General features: G+C 31.8%; 1 protein-coding gene across 9 annotated transcripts in view; it reads left to right on the top strand.

Moving 5' to 3' along the window:
* LOC106673775 (serine/threonine-protein kinase WNK1-like) overlaps positions 1-14,623 on the top strand; it is a 40,333-nt gene extending 25,710 nt beyond the window's left edge. For 2 of the 9 annotated variants that reach the window (XM_024225527.1, XM_014406019.2), the window contains 15 exons: positions 1,566-1,631; positions 3,784-3,837; positions 3,963-4,029; positions 4,095-4,206; positions 5,919-6,108; positions 6,169-6,262; positions 7,077-7,132; positions 7,197-7,295; positions 7,370-7,444; positions 9,234-9,330; positions 9,410-9,483; positions 11,841-12,044; positions 12,994-13,058; positions 13,120-13,211; positions 13,365-14,623. In XM_024225527.1, coding sequence (XP_024081295.1) covers positions 1,566-1,631; positions 3,784-3,837; positions 3,963-4,029; positions 4,095-4,206; positions 5,919-6,108; positions 6,169-6,262; positions 7,077-7,132; positions 7,197-7,295; positions 7,370-7,444; positions 9,234-9,330; positions 9,410-9,483; positions 11,841-12,044; positions 12,994-13,058; positions 13,120-13,211; positions 13,365-13,495 — 1,476 coding nt within the window. In that variant the 3' untranslated portion in view covers positions 13,496-14,623. Of the gene's footprint in view, positions 1-1,565; positions 1,632-3,783; positions 3,838-3,962; positions 4,030-4,094; positions 4,207-5,918; positions 6,109-6,168; positions 6,263-7,076; positions 7,133-7,196; positions 7,296-7,369; positions 7,445-9,233; positions 9,331-9,409; positions 9,484-11,840; positions 12,045-12,993; positions 13,059-13,119; positions 13,228-13,364 lie in introns of all 9 variants that reach the window. The other 7 variants (XM_024225528.1, XM_024225529.1, XM_024225530.1 and 4 more) reach the window with 7 other exon arrangements.
* Positions 14,624-15,731: the final 1,108 nt, after the last annotated feature.

The raw sequence follows: 15,731 nt of genomic DNA, 5'->3' as shown, positions 1-15,731 counted from the left end.
TGATAGTTAACACTCTCAGAATCACTTTATAACATTCAATGAACTATCATTAATTAATTAAATTATAATATTCTTTTAAAAGTTATCTTTTAGACTCTCAGAAACACTTTATAACATTCAATGAACTATCATTAATTAATTAAATTATAATATTCTTTTAAAAGTTATCTTTTAGTCGGCCCAAAGTCATTGCAAAATTTAACTATCTAATAGGCAAGCACAATTTGGTTTGCCTTGTGTTATTGCGAGTTTAGCAAAAAAAGATTTATGTTGTCACAATAAGACTGAATATGAAATATTTTGCAGTCAATAAAATTTACTGAATGTAATTTTTTTTTCCTGAAGACTAAACTCATCAGGTGCTTTTAACACTTTATCTTGTATAATTGTTAAATGACTATTGGTGAACGTTTTGAAGAGCACATTTTGAGTTGTATTATGGTAACTGCTGAAGAAAACTTCTTATATATTAAACTAAAATGTATACAACTGTTTTAGCTGGTGGCTTTTAAACAATTTTGTCCATAAGGATTGTTTTTAGGAATTGACTTGTCAATGAATTTCTTTAAAATTTCATTAATGGAATTTTGTTTTCATCTTTAACAAAAAAAAGGCATGTTGTTCAGCATGATTTCTGTTTGTCGAGCATGAACTAATTTTATTCGTATAGCTATATCATTTATAACGAACTAGTAATCAGAAGATTTAACAACCTTTTAATTGTCGCTCATTGATGGATATATCTTCAGCGCTGTTTGATATTTTACAGTTTTCAACATCTAACGGTCACTAAACCAATCTTTAGTCTGGAATGATTTTTTAGTTAGACTTTTTAGAAAAACAATAATAATCCTAATTTTAGAAAGTTTCTATACATATTTATGCATGGCATTATTCATTTCATTAACTTGTTTATATAGCAATTATATTTTTATAACTATTAAATGTGATATAGTCAGTTTCTGTTTATTTCTAATGATATTATTTGTGTTACCATTATTCTTAAGCCTGTTGAATAGTTATATTCTGTGTTTAAAAAATTTATAATTAATTATATACACATGCTTCTTGTTGAATAGTACTTTAACATAAAGATTTGGTTGAAGCCTTAGTAGAATTTTTTGTTTGAAGTTTTAAAATTTCAAAATCAGACTTACACTCATATAAAGTTTACATGTCATTCCAGCCTTTTAGATTGGACCGTCCTTAACAAAAATAACCGTGTTACAAAGGTTGCCTTCATTGTACTAGTGTAAATTTTGTTTAGCTACTTACTTTAAAAAAGATGTAGAGGTGGCAGTCATATTTTTCTAGGAGTTATTAGTGTCAAAAGACTATCTTATTCGTAAATATTATATTAAAACAAGAATTAAAAAAAGAAAAGAAGCTTTTTGATATTTATGAATTGTTGTGACTGCGCTCTAGTACTCTAGAGCACATTCAAGCATGAAATTGGTGATTTTTTATTTTATTTCAATTTTATTATTAAATCAAAATTCAAATAAGATAAGGTTTGGTGGCACTTTAACTAAACCATATATGTGGTGTGTGTGTGGTTTTTGCAGAAAGATGAAAGTCCTCCATCAGAGCTGGATACGAACGTCTCAAGTTCAAGCCCCAACAGTACCCCTGTATGTACATTAAACTAACTCATTAACTTTTATTATTACTATATAATTTTTTTTTGCGAATGAGTTTTATTGATATCTTTCCAATAACTGCTTTATCTTGTGTTAGACCCAGAATGTCCAAACATATTGATTTTTAATAACAATATCAGTAAATGGTAATTGGCTTAATTCTAAGCATTTACATGCTACTTCATTTTTTCTTAACAAAATATGAAACCTAACTAAATTGGGGATTTGTGGAGTTGGGGCGTGTTTTATTAAACAAATAAAAATATATATATTGTATATATCGTCTTCTTCTGTTGAATTTAATTAATTATAATAAGATGCTGAAAGAGTAGTGTTGAAACAAGACAACTGTTTTTCAAATTTATTTATGAAAAGCATTATTATTTATAAATTCCATAGCTAAACCTATATGAAGCCAGATAGAGGTATAAATCCAGTCTGTCATTCTTTAGGTTGTTTAATCAGGCCTGATTTCTTAAAACTGACAAAAAACAAACAAAAAATATACAAATAATTTTGCCAAGTTCATACATTGATTTGAGGATGATGCTTAATGTGTCAAACATGAGTTGACCATTTAGGTAGGGTCAATATTTTTTGTTTTTAGGCACACTGGATCTTTTGTTGAAAGATTCAGTTGTTAATAAATTTTATGATTGATGTATACCAATTTTACAGTTTTAGACATTTATGGACTCACTCTACATCTAATAAGTGTGAAGTTTGTTGTAGTCAGAAGAATATTTAAAAAAAAAATTAGTATATTGTACCAGCATGAATTTCATATTTCCAATACTCTTGTCAAGTTCTTACAAACAAAATGAAATTTAGTCTTGTGTCTGAATGTATAAAAACTGGTGAATTTATTTTATTAGCTTTTTTTTAATGAAAAGATAAAGTTTAAATGTTAAATAAACCATGGGAAGTCAACAAAATAAATAATTTAACGAGAAATTATAAACAAAAGGTACTTAATCTTAATCAGTTTGTACTACCATTTTATTTTATTTTGCAAGACGGCTTAATATAATCTCAAATCGTCCTGATGCTTATTCCATCTGTAATTTTTTCCCTTGTCATAGGTTGGTTTCATGGACTTTTTTCTTCGTATAATCATTGCTCATGAGCTTTAGTCTTTTAATGTTTGAAACATTGCAGAATTTAGCCTTGCCACTGTGTATTGCTTTTCTGTGACATATGTTGGTTGCAATGTTTCCCTATTTTTTTAAAATCCGCTTTAGAAAATTTTTATCATTGTTAATTCTGCTTTAATTGGTTCTGGGTTTCAATTTGAAATTTATATGGGTCGCAAAATGGTCTATGGGTTGTCAATATCTATTTTTTTTTTATCCTCTCATCATTCGTTCTGTTATAAAGTATTTATTTCATTCTGTTTCTATTTGACTTTAATTTCACTTGGTTATGGATTATAAATGATTGTGCTTGTTCCAAACTTCAGATTTTATTTTTAAATTTGTTGAAGTTCGTGCTTATTTTTTGCATGTACAAGGTTTTGGTAATAAACGTAGGTAATTTAAAATGAACAAGTAATAAAGATAAATAATGAATATTTGGCACCCCTTATTTGGCCAACTGACATATTTATAAGACAATAACATCTTCAAACATTACAGTTAGAATTTTCCTGATATGTATAAACATAAACAAGTTAACAAAAAGATTAATTAAATTTGATGTAAATTACATATACATATAGATGTACATTACATTATTAAGCACCTAAAAACCACAACATATTTATCAATAAATATGCCAAAAAATAATAGGTTGAAATAGATGGTAAGATATTTTTAATTTAAGAAATGAATTGTAAAACAGTGCTAATAAAATATGACAAATTCTTGGGTCTAGCACTTGTAGAATTTCAGTATCATTAAGTTACATGAATGATAATTTATATGAAAGAGTGTAATTTGTGCGATGTATCGATGAAATTGTTTATTTTGGTACAAATGTGTAAATCTTGTTTTATCTAAATTCATTTTCCAAAAGCTTTTACATTTACTTTGTTCTGTTTTATTTTTAATCAGTGAAATATGTCTTCCACCTATGTGTTTTTTCAAACCTCTTTGAGTTCAATTTTGTTCGTTTTGTTCATGTTTTTTCTTTTTTTCTTTTCCAGATGAGAAAAATATCTAGGTTTTTAGTTAGCCCTGTAGTTGAATCATCGACAAAAGTAAGGAAGCTAAAACTGAAGACTAATCTTTCTTTTCTTGTGTCTTAATAAATTATAACAATTTTTTTATTGTAATTACTTATGAAAATTCTTTAAACAAAATACATTTAATTATATAATTTTAGGTTGTTGCGCCAAAAGAAATATTAGAATCTGCTGAGCACCATGAATCTGACCATCTACCAACTTCTGGTGTGTGTAGTTTAAAACCAGACATAAACTGATTTTGCTTTGTATAATAATTCTTTCTATTTTAGTAGAAGCTGAGGAAAATGGAGGTGGAGGTGATGGAGATATGGGCTCTGGGGACACAGATATAAACACACACACAAAACTTTCACATCATAATTCTCTTGATAGTAGTAACAGGTTAGTGCTTATTTTAAATTCATCATTAATATGTGTAATAATGGTTTTTGGCATTTTAAAGAAATTAATGCTTTAATTTGTTACTTTGTTCACAAAAACTTTACAACACCTGAATTCAGTACAGCTCTAATTAGATGGTTAGGAATCCTTTTGCTGAAACAAGTAAAACAAGAAAACAAATTAAAGAAAATTTTGTTTTTTACCTGAGGCCTCTCAAATTTTCTAATTTGGTATTGAACATTGTCAGTACATAAGATATTTCTTGGATATGAAATACAGGAACCTTATTACAGTAGGACTAATGTCTGAAATCTTACAAAATTCTCTTCTTGGCAAATTGAAAATAACATAAGAAATCACTGTATATCATTGAAATTGATGGTGTCTTTTTTGACCATTTAAAATTAAAAGTTCAAAGGAGAGATTTTTATGTAGGTTATTAATGATTAGGCAATAGATTCAAGATTATTTCATTCAAGTTGAAATGGTAAATGTTGTTCTGGTATAAAAGTACCCAGCTTTGATAAATTAAAAAAAGTTGTCGAGCTTGAAAATGCTAGGCGATATCAGTACCAACTTGAAAAATAAATACTAATAATTTAAAATAATTAATACTTGAAATAAATTGAACTTTTCCCACATCTCAGCATACAGCTTCCGGTATGTAGAGAAGGGTTGCTCAATGAGTCCCACCTAATTGAAGGGTGCAACGCCTTGGCTCCATATATACTAATAATAATAAATAAATGTGCATGAGGTGAGATTGAATACAAACATCCAGGCTATTGCATTCGAAGTGGCAATGCTGATAAGCTTCACACTGTGCTCTATGTACCTTCTGCCAGATGGATTATTACACAGCAGTGAGGTTTCTGCCCTGATCAAGCATCTTCCACAACCGATTATGGTGTTGGGCGATTTCAATGCACACAACACCTAGTAGGGGTCACAGCGCACCGATTCTAGGGGCAGACCTAATTGGAGAAACAGGAATGGTCTTCCTAAACAACAGCACCGTTTATTGATTTTAGCACAGGAAGATTAGCAAAATTGACCTGTTTGCCTTACTATCCCTGGCAACTATGGTAGAGTGGACTCCATGTGGGAATCTCCACTTGAGTAACCACTTCCCATCCTGGGAGTTCAGTTGCGAGGGAGATGTACCGTGTTCTGGCTAGGTGGGTCTTGAAGCAAGCAAATTGGCCACTTTATCTTGGCCGCTGATGTTTCCTACCCTCACAGGGAATGTCAACAGAGATCTTCAACTCATTATTGAGAAGATCAACTGCGCCACAGGCTTATCGATGGACCTTTGGCCTCATGGGTTGACCTGTAGACCAGTACCGTGGCGGAGCGAGGACTACACTCGAGTGTATGTGGAGAAGAAGTGGGTTTTTTGGCGCTTTAGAAGACACCTGATGGAGGATAATTTGATTACATACAAAATTAAAAGAACCAGGGAGAGACGTATACTTTCTCAAGTCAAAAGGGAATCCCTTGCGAAGTATGTGGAGAGTATTCTCGTACTTTATCACTTAAGTACCAGGGAGGCCTGACAAAGGATCAGGGCTTTCTCTGACCGAACTAGAATTATTGAATAACTTAGCTATTGTTGCTGAATAGCAACATGCATAATTACCATCTTGTAAAAGCTATATAACGTATAATTATAAGAAAAGAATTATTAATATTGTATATATAAAAACTTTCAGTGGCCCAGTGACTATTGCAGATTTGCACCAAAAGCTAGTGCAGCTGACTTGCCAGCCATGTGAGCTTTCGCTGGGAGGGACGCCACCGTCCCACCCGGCCACACCACATGCTCAGTCCTCGTATGATACCTACATGCACACTCTGCAGCAGAAACTTGCTTCGATATCAATGGCAGGAGGACATGCAATTGTAAGTACAAGATTCACATTCCGTCAGTGAGTTATTGTAAAAAAATGGTTGTGCTTCCAGTCTGGAGCTTCCCCACAAAATACAGTCCATGGGCATAGTGGAGGGCCCTCAAGTGACGAAGCACTTGATACATCATCAGTATTATCAGTAGCAGGTAATAAGGGTTGGCTATTAAAATTTAAAAAGGGGCAATCTTTAGAACAAAAACAATTAAAAACAAAATAAATATATTTATTAAGTGTTTAAGAAATAATATTTTTCAGAAGCACAATTTTTTTTTTTAAATAAGCAGCCCTAATTCTCCTTCAGCATACAAATCTTTACAATAATTTGGGTGCGACAATTATTGGCAAGTCATTGGACATAACCAATAATATGTGCACTTGAATTATTGTAAAGATTTTGTAAGCTGAAGGGCTGCTTGAAATTATACAACTTAAAAAAGTCAACTGGTTGTAACTCTTTTAGAAATAATTGAGATGGGGTGAGTTATTCCAATCATTTTTTGAAAAATCTATGACCTACTCACAAAACTGTTGTTAGCAACAATCAGGATTTCGAGCATTAAATCAGATTGAAGAATTACAATGACTTGTAAATCCACTGTCAACACGACACTCCAATGAGAAGTTGGAATGTGGTGTTGTAATTCATGTTTTTTGCATGCTCAAAATTGAGGGGCATGAAAAACCAGCTTCTCATTGTAACGTCGCATTGGTGGTGGATTTACAAGTCTCTCCTACAGTTCACACCAAGGGATTTGTTTATAATTCTTCAACCAGATGATGAACATTTAATGCTCCTGATCATTGCAAACAGAACCATATCCTTTATATAAAGTTTTTGTAACTTTTCTTATCAAAAAAAGTAACCTATAAAATTTTTAAAAAGGAGCAATCTTTAGAACAAAAACAATTAAAAACAAAATAAATATATTTATTAAGTATTTAAGAAATAATATTTTTCAGAAGCAGAAATCAAATGTGAGGACACAATGGTCGCTGAAGGAAAAATGGTGACTTCGGTAAATTTACAAATTTTAAATATATTTTTACACTCAAAAGATTATTTTATTGTTTATTTTAAAGAATTTTCCAAGTTGTGTTGAATCAATTGTGGGCTCGCCAGTATCGAAAGAAGACAAAACTAAAAAAAATCCACCATCTGACCTCCAAAATCTTGAACAGGCAATTATTTTACTTACTAAAAATCTCTCTATACCTAATCAGTATCTTAATTTTAACATAGGATTGTATTTTAGGAGTTGGCCAAGCTGAGTAGTGGATATAAACGTGAAGGTGGCTCAAATAGTTCTCAGTTTTCTTTACATCTAACTGTAAGTTGACTTGGTGTAATAATTTAAATTGTAAAATTATTATTTTCCACTAACATATTCAACAGAAGGCATATTTTTCATAGATGAACACATTTCGATTTTTTTTTTTAAATATTTCGATTTATATATGCTCAAATCTGCACATGTACGTACATACAAGCATGTGCCGAGCTGAGTCTATTCGCTTTTCATAGTCCACTAATAGTTCCAGCTTTTATTATTTACAATAAACTGCCGGCAGACTCGAGAATCACCCAGTGTTGGCAGTCCAGTGACATAGCTCAGTCATATCTGTCCAGCCACCGAGGTTGTACTCCGGAGAGGGGGAGGGTGCTGTGACAGCCAAGTCAATCAGCACCCAATACATACAGTTCCATATCCATATTTTCTTTCTATTCCACGTTCTTTCCTATTTACATATTCATTCAATTCGGGTAGTGGAGTACTCGAAATTCCTCCATCCCCCTTTACACATATACAACCAACCTAATTGAGAATCGATGGGGGACGCTCCATTCGTGGTATCTCTCCAGCAGAAGCACTACAAGAGGGTCAACGGAAAACCTGTCATGGACCACAGTAACCATACTGAGTGAGTCTGTGAGACTAGGTAGGTAAAGCCACCATCGCCTTGAATCAGCCAAGCATATGTTAAATTGCATACTGTTCTGCCTTGTAAATGCTACAGTGTAGCAGGAGTCATCATGAAGTGGACGCACTCTCACAATACTCACATACCAAACCATTGTCAGTTGTATTACAGTATGTTCCAAGAACTTGGCTCGGTGGAGAGGATGACTTGGTTAACACAGCGAGATCTTTCTGGACGAGTACAGCCATTGCAACATGCCTCAACTATCGAGCTTATCAGGATGCTAAGAGAAATTCCTTGGCGTAGGTTCCATTTCACACACATATATTTCGCACGCATAACAATTGGAAGGATAACTGCTATTTCCTGGGATCTCCAGCTTCTATTTCTGGATTTGTAACTTTTTTTTGGCTATAGGGAATATTAATCTGCATGGCCTAGCCAGCTAGTGGGGCTACCACCTTAGGATGCATTAGCACACCTCTCACTTCTCGCTTCACCCTAGGGTTTTGCCCAGGTTGTGAGAGTGGGAAAGAAGTTCCCTAGGGGCGATAATCGTAGGGCATATGCGGATGGTGTGCTTATGCCAGTGTGGGTGTATTGTGTGGTATGTATGTTTCCCCCAGTTTGCATCAGGCTACCCATGACTTTGAGAAGACTCCTGGATCGGGCCGCTGATGAACCACAAGTCAGGGCAGCCCCCTAGGACTGAGCACAAGGAAGGATAGGCTCATGTGTGCAGTCACCCACACCCCTCAGACTTCCCTGGAGTCATTCAGCTCATGTAAAAGCCCCCCAGCAGACTCTGACGCCCTTGCCCGAGGGCAACTCTTTAACTATTTGCTTGGGACATAGCGTGTATATGATGTTATTGTATTGTGCCAGTGTAGGTGTGCGTAGTATGTGTTTTTGGACGCAGTTTACCCTCTTGCCTGGGAGCACATCTATTTTTTTAAATTACATTTTATTTCTTTTATTAGAGAATCAATTTTGGTTTACTCCCCCTGTTAGCTGTTTATTAGTGTGTAGGTTACTGTGGGACTTACACCCCAAAATCAATTTGTAATAATAATAAAATAAAGTTTTCTAAGTTAATAAAAAAGTTTTCTACATCTTTGAAAAACGTGCCTCCTGTCTATATTAATTAAATTATTATTGTTAAAATACTACGATCATATTTTTTTCCCCAATATTTAGGAAGGTGTGGATGATGGTGAACACAGTTCTCACGCTCCAGTTAGAAAAGTGTCGAGATTTCAAGTCAGTTCAGTACCTGAAACTGTTCCTCCTGCTGGTAAAAATTTGATTAAATGGATTTAAAATAATGGTTAGGATTTAAAACAATAATTATACTTTTTTATTTTTTATTTTAGATGTGTTACAATCTACTGGTCCCAATATTGCAAAAAGAGCAATAAGCAGTGTTCAACCACCTACCTCTCTCCCGGTGAGTAGTAATATCTAAAAAAAGATTTTTTTTCTTGTTCCTACACATGTTTGCAATTGGGTGTTTGAGTGGAATTTTTAGCTGTTTTTTATTTTTTCTTTATTTTGTCAATAGACTGCATGGCTATATGCTCCACTTCTAGCACCAATAGTAAATTTTATTGTTGTTAATTTTTTTCTTGGATATATCTACTGAAATATTTTACAAAGCATGTATGTTTTCAACTTAAAAAGGGGTTTTATGATTGTAATACTCAATTAAAATACTTTGCCATTCGCATGGGTTTTATTTTTTTCAATTCAGTTGTACATAAGGCAAAAGTGTGATCTCAGTGAAATATTGAGGAAAGGTAATGCATGTTTCTAAAGAGTTAAAAAAAATGGTTGTGGTTTTATTTTATTAATGATATGAAGGCAATTTATTTTAATTTTAATGTGATTATGGCATAGTATTAGCAACTATTTACATTTGGGAATCTGACACAATAAAAATATTCCTGCTTAAAACAAAGATTAAATGTAAGTTTATATTAATGTTTTATGAATGAATAAATTACAAATAAATGCAAAATAAACAATGAATTAAATGCAAATACACAAGTTTACAATCTAAATATTTACTGTTAAATATTATACTCAATTATTTAAACATAATTAAAATGTGGTGGTGATGTAATATTAGTTTATAATTTCTTAGATTGACTTAAAACAAACCGTTTTGCACAGTAAATTATTTAGGCATTATTGTTGATTCTCTTAAGGGTCACACATTTGATTAAATGGAAAATATATAATTTATTATAAGGAAAACAATGTGCTAAGAAAAATTGAAAAAAAAATTAATGAAAATAACAATTATAAAAACTCCTGTGCTTAACACTTGCATTGCCGTCAGTAAAAAAAAGCATGGTTGGTCGTTTTAGACCCAATTTTTTAAATGGAAAACTACAATAGTAAGGTGTTTTTGTTTTATTATATTTATTTATTAAAATTTTCATATGTAGGCGTGATAAAATTTTACTAATATTATTTGATTTTACATTACCTAACTATAACATTATAAATCTCTTAAACAACTTACACATACTTCCTTTTTGGTCACTACAATGTTTACCAGATATAAATTGCTTGTATTTATCATATTTGGTAATTATTTGGTATTTGGAAAGAACATTGACTGACAGACAAAAAAGTTTTGTTCTTTCTCTCTCCAAAATTCTTTCAAAATATCTGCACAAATAAAAACAAAAGTTTTTGCTTCAGTTTTATACCGAAACTGAATACAAACTGAAAAGTGGGAGCTTTGGGATAAATGGAACAACAAGATATTAAGCTTAACAGATTAGGGTGGGAGTAGTGAGGCTAAGCGTTTTTCCTACCTGAGAGTAAAGTACTGACTGTAAAGTAGACTGTAAACTTAAAATGTTTTATCGTTCGAAAAATTATAACACGGACCGTGATTGGCAGGTCCAAAAAAAGTAGGCATCTTTTTATCTACAAAATGAGCAGTAACAATTATTTGTTATAAAAAGTATAATGAATTGAAATAATTAAGTAGGCCAATTATGACTGCTAAACATACAAGGATTAATATAATTATTTTTATATTTGTTCAAAATTTCCAAAGAAAATTACTTCACATTTAGGAAAGACCAAATAGTGGAATATATTGGAAGGAAGATTAAATAAACAAATAAAATAAATAAAAAATAAGCACACAAGTAAAAAAAAAAATCTAGGTTTTGAAAGACTCACAACGGCTGTGCGAGTGTTAAGTATTTTCCATATTCTTAAGGTTTTTAGAGTTTTTAAAACCAAGACAAGGGGTTCGCATGTCAATACCTCAAACTACATACATTAAAACACCAGTAAATAAGCCTGCAATTTAATTACTTTAGATATTCATTACCCTGCTGAATGTTTTTGATCAAATGTGTGCATCTCAATGCTAGGAGCTTTAATTAAGAGAGATGATTATGTATTCACGAGTAAAGAAATTGCGATTCTGAGATTATTGTAATAAAACAATTGACAACAAAGCTACATGCAGGCTCAAACAAATTTTACCTTAATAAAAATATTAAGGCTGAACAGATTCCATGTGGCATGTCTGCACTGATGTGTTAAGACCTCATATTTATTAATTTATATAAAGTAAAAAAAAATATATTTTTAACAAGCAATTTACATACAAATACTAATACATGTGCACATTTTGCTGAACAATTTTCCATTGCACTGCAGTTGTACTATGCCTGTAGTCGATGAGATTTGAATCATTGTTAAGAACAAAGAAAAAAAAGTGTTCTTAAAAATGATTCCGACCGAATGAATCGATCCGTTGAATGAAATAAAAAGGGTGGACTCTGGCGTTGGCCAAGTGACGGGAACATTGCTGGAGACCGGACGAATTCGAGGCGAAAAGGGGTGGTTCAGAGTCAGAAGGATGGCAGAGGCGGCAGCCATGGCACAGAGAGGCGGCAGCCGAGGACCCTCGGCTCTGGTGAGATACCTTCTCGAAAATTGACTCCATACACTCCGTGGTTCTTCAGTAGTCAGCAGGTAAAAAACAGATTAGAAAAAAAAAGACTATTTGAAAGGAGGCGGATTAAGGGCATGAGTCCGTAACACTTTCTTGGCTTTAGAATATTGCTGTTTATTTGTTTAGGGGTGGTTATAATTCCTAATGTTTTTAATTAAAAAAGATACAGTTTGAAATTATTTTCATATATTTTAAAAATGTCAACTTATTTCACATTTCCTATAAATAATGTACATATATCAAAATGATAAAATGTTAAATAATAAACAGTGCATTACAGTCAGTCAGTACAGAAAATGGTAATAGTGTTAAAGATTTTGTCACAGTTTTTCAAAAATTTTTTTAATCAGGTTAATGGTTAATATTTTACAAATGTTTGTTATTTATTGCAAAGAAATGTCTTTATAGTGTTAACGTTTAAGTGAATTCTAACCACTCGTTAAAAAGAAAATATGAATAACAACACTAACTTACACATTTAAAGTATGTCATTTGATTATTTACATCTAATACTGCTAATTGAGTGAGAGGTTTAAAATAAAAAGATTTTATATTAGACTAATTTAATAAACAGTCATATACATTAAAAAAACTCCATTTTAAGATAATTAGGTAATTTAACATAATATAAACAGCATGTGTTTTTTTTTTGTAATAATAAATTATTTGAAGAGTTCTAAAGTTTGTAAGTTGTAAAATAAATCTGAGTACAATCTCCAGGATCCTTTTAATCAAGAAGAAGGTAAGTTTGTGTGGTTTTTAGATGCATGTAGTATTTGTTTTTGGTAAGTTTTTTTTTGAAAAGAGGAGATTCTTATGGTTTTGGAGGGGGGAAGCAGTTTTGTGAATGTAATCATTTGGTTGGAAGCTTTCTTTGTAGAAATTCTTTTAATTTATTTCCTATTTTTCATACTAACAATTGGGTTCGGTCAGTCGAGATTTTTTACATTAAAACTTTTTTTTTTCCAGGAACCTGAAGAGGAACCGATTAAAAACGAGACAAACAATGAAGAGCTGAGGACGCTGTTGCTCAGGTTTTTGTTTTTCTCATTATTTCTCATTATTATTCTTTCTTAACATTTTCAATCGTTCTAGGCAAAAAATGGAGTTGGAAGCTCTGCAAAAAAAACATAGAGAAGAGGTTGAAGCTTTATGCAGGCATCTCGCATCGACCACAAATTATGCTGGTAATTATCATTTCTAGTAAGTTTAAATATTTTTTTTTCTTTTTATTCGTTATTTTATATTTGTGTTATACAATTTTATTTTAATATTATTGCCAGGTGAGAAATGAAAAAAAGTGTTTTTAAATTCTCTTCAATTAATATAACGTGTTTTAGGTAACGGCCATGGAAGCATGGAAGGGTATTGTACAGCACCGCAGTCTCCTGAACAGTCATGCTCACGAGTAACTTCACCAAGCCTTTCGATGAATACTATTAATAAGACAGAATCAACTGATAAAAACTAACGCCTAGTCTTCTGAATTTCCCTTACTTCTCTCCTGATATATATTTGATTCCCTTCCCCCTTTATAGTTCGCTCAGACATATATTTAATAATATTGTTAATTTTATATATATATTTATTTAAAAGAAAGAATGTATATTAAATTTTTTAATTGTTTCTCATTTCTAATTCAAATATCCTGTATTTTTGTTGTTTAAATTTAAATTGTGAATGTAAGAAAGAAAGTGAGAACAAATTTAATTGAATAAACAGAGGTGTTTAAATAAATGAGCTTAACCGGATTTAAGAAAAAAATTATTTATTTAATATGATACAAAATAACTAGAAAATTGTTTATATGAGTATATCACACAATGTAATTAATTTAAAAAGCCTAGAATTTTACGCTTGTCTTATGCCTAGTCCAAAAGTATAAGTAAAGAACTGGGTTTTAAATACCCAAAAAATGTCATTTTAAATTATTTGAAATAGCAGAAAGATTTCCTGATGCTTACAGTTCAGTTTTTGTACTGCAAAATTGTAAATACAGGGGTCAAATTTTAGCTGCTGTTCTGCTTACACTTGCTTTCTTCTTTTTGCTGTTTATTTTTCAGGAGGTACTGAAAAACAACATTAGCAACAACGACGGAGAGAGCAAGAGCCCTTGTGTAGGTGTAATTTACAATACTGAAATTACAGAAAAAAAAAAACTGTGCCTAAAAATACACCCCTTGGATGTTTTGTTGGATTTGTATATGATATGTTTTTTCTTTTAATTTTTATTGATAAAATTAATTCAAGACTGAATGAAAAAAATAAATAAGAGAAGATATGAGGAAAGGTCTCTTTTTAGGAAAATATACATTTTCAAGTGACTTAGGAATTTTGGAAAAAAATAACTAAAGTATTATATTTGCAAAAAACTTTCTTCTACTGAATACCCTTTATAATTAGAAAATGTTATTTAAACAAAGTTTACAACATTGTATATAAATTAATTCCTCTTTTTTTCTAATTAAAATTTGAGTTTTTAAAACTTACTTGTATAAATTAATATATTCATTTATTTCAAGAGAAAAACCTAGTTTTGTGGAACATATATTTGAATTATATGGTCATTGTTTCATTTAGGCTTTATTTTACTGCATTATTAAATTCATTTACTGTAATATTGTTTATTGTTTTAATAAATTTAATTTAATGATTAAATTGAAATTCCATTATTTTCCTTGTACTGTAAATACGCATCGCATACGCTCGCTCGTACATTTACAGTTTAAAAAAATACAATGAAGGTGCAGAATTGTCAGCTATTAAAAACAAATTAATTTGAATTTATACAAGCATAAATCTGCACATGTATGTTTATATATACAAACATGTGCTGAGTTGAGCTTCTCGCAGTCCATAGGCAGTTCCAGCTTTTGTTATATACAGTTGACTGCCGGCAGTCTCGGTAATCACCCACCCAGGGTGTTGGCAGTCTGGGGGTAGATCTCGGTCTTATCCGCCCGGCCACTGGTTGGGCTCTCAACAGCTAGGTCAATTCAGGCCCAGCACATGCAGTTCCTAGATCCAAACGCATATGTACTCATGTTCATTCTTAAATACATTCATCCCTATTTATATACCATTCATAAAATAAGAGTGGTGGAGTACTTGATATTGTATCATCATCCTTTACACGTTTTACAACTAACAATTGAGGGTTGATGGGGTACTTAATATTCCACCATCTGCTCACAGACATTCACTCTAAAAATTCATTTACTCTCAATAAAAACTAGGTATATACACAACTTTTGTTACTATATACAACCCTGTAAGAATCGGAACAGCAACATTCCCAAGCACAATTCTCAAATTGGGTGGCATTCCTGCATGCTCTCTATATGGAGGCATTAATTAGGTGGGACACATTGAGAAACCTTTCTCTGCATGCTGGACACAAGCAGGCTTTGGCCCAAAAGTAAGTCTGTGCATCAACCTCGCATGGCTTATTCTTATCCGAGTGAGGATGACACTCCTTCTCTAGGATCCTCTGAGGGCCACCCATTGACTATCTTGATACATAAGAGCTCTGTCAACCCGACCACTTTTTTTTAATCATGTTATTTATTGCATTCTTAGTGTTGGAGGGCCGGAACGAGGTGGTTAAGAACGGAAATTGTAACATTTGGTAATTATTTAATTGTTAACTTGTACGATATGATTAAGAAACACTTGTAATAAAAAAAAGGGAACATGTTTAAATAAAT

The sequence above is a fragment of the Cimex lectularius genome, unplaced genomic scaffold (assembly GCF_000648675.2).
Source record: "Cimex lectularius strain Harlan isolate CLEC.00 unplaced genomic scaffold, Clec_2.1 scaffold6, whole genome shotgun sequence".
NCBI lineage: Eukaryota > Metazoa > Arthropoda > Insecta > Hemiptera > Cimicidae > Cimex > Cimex lectularius.
This window is presented reverse-complemented; position numbering and strand designations above follow the sequence as displayed.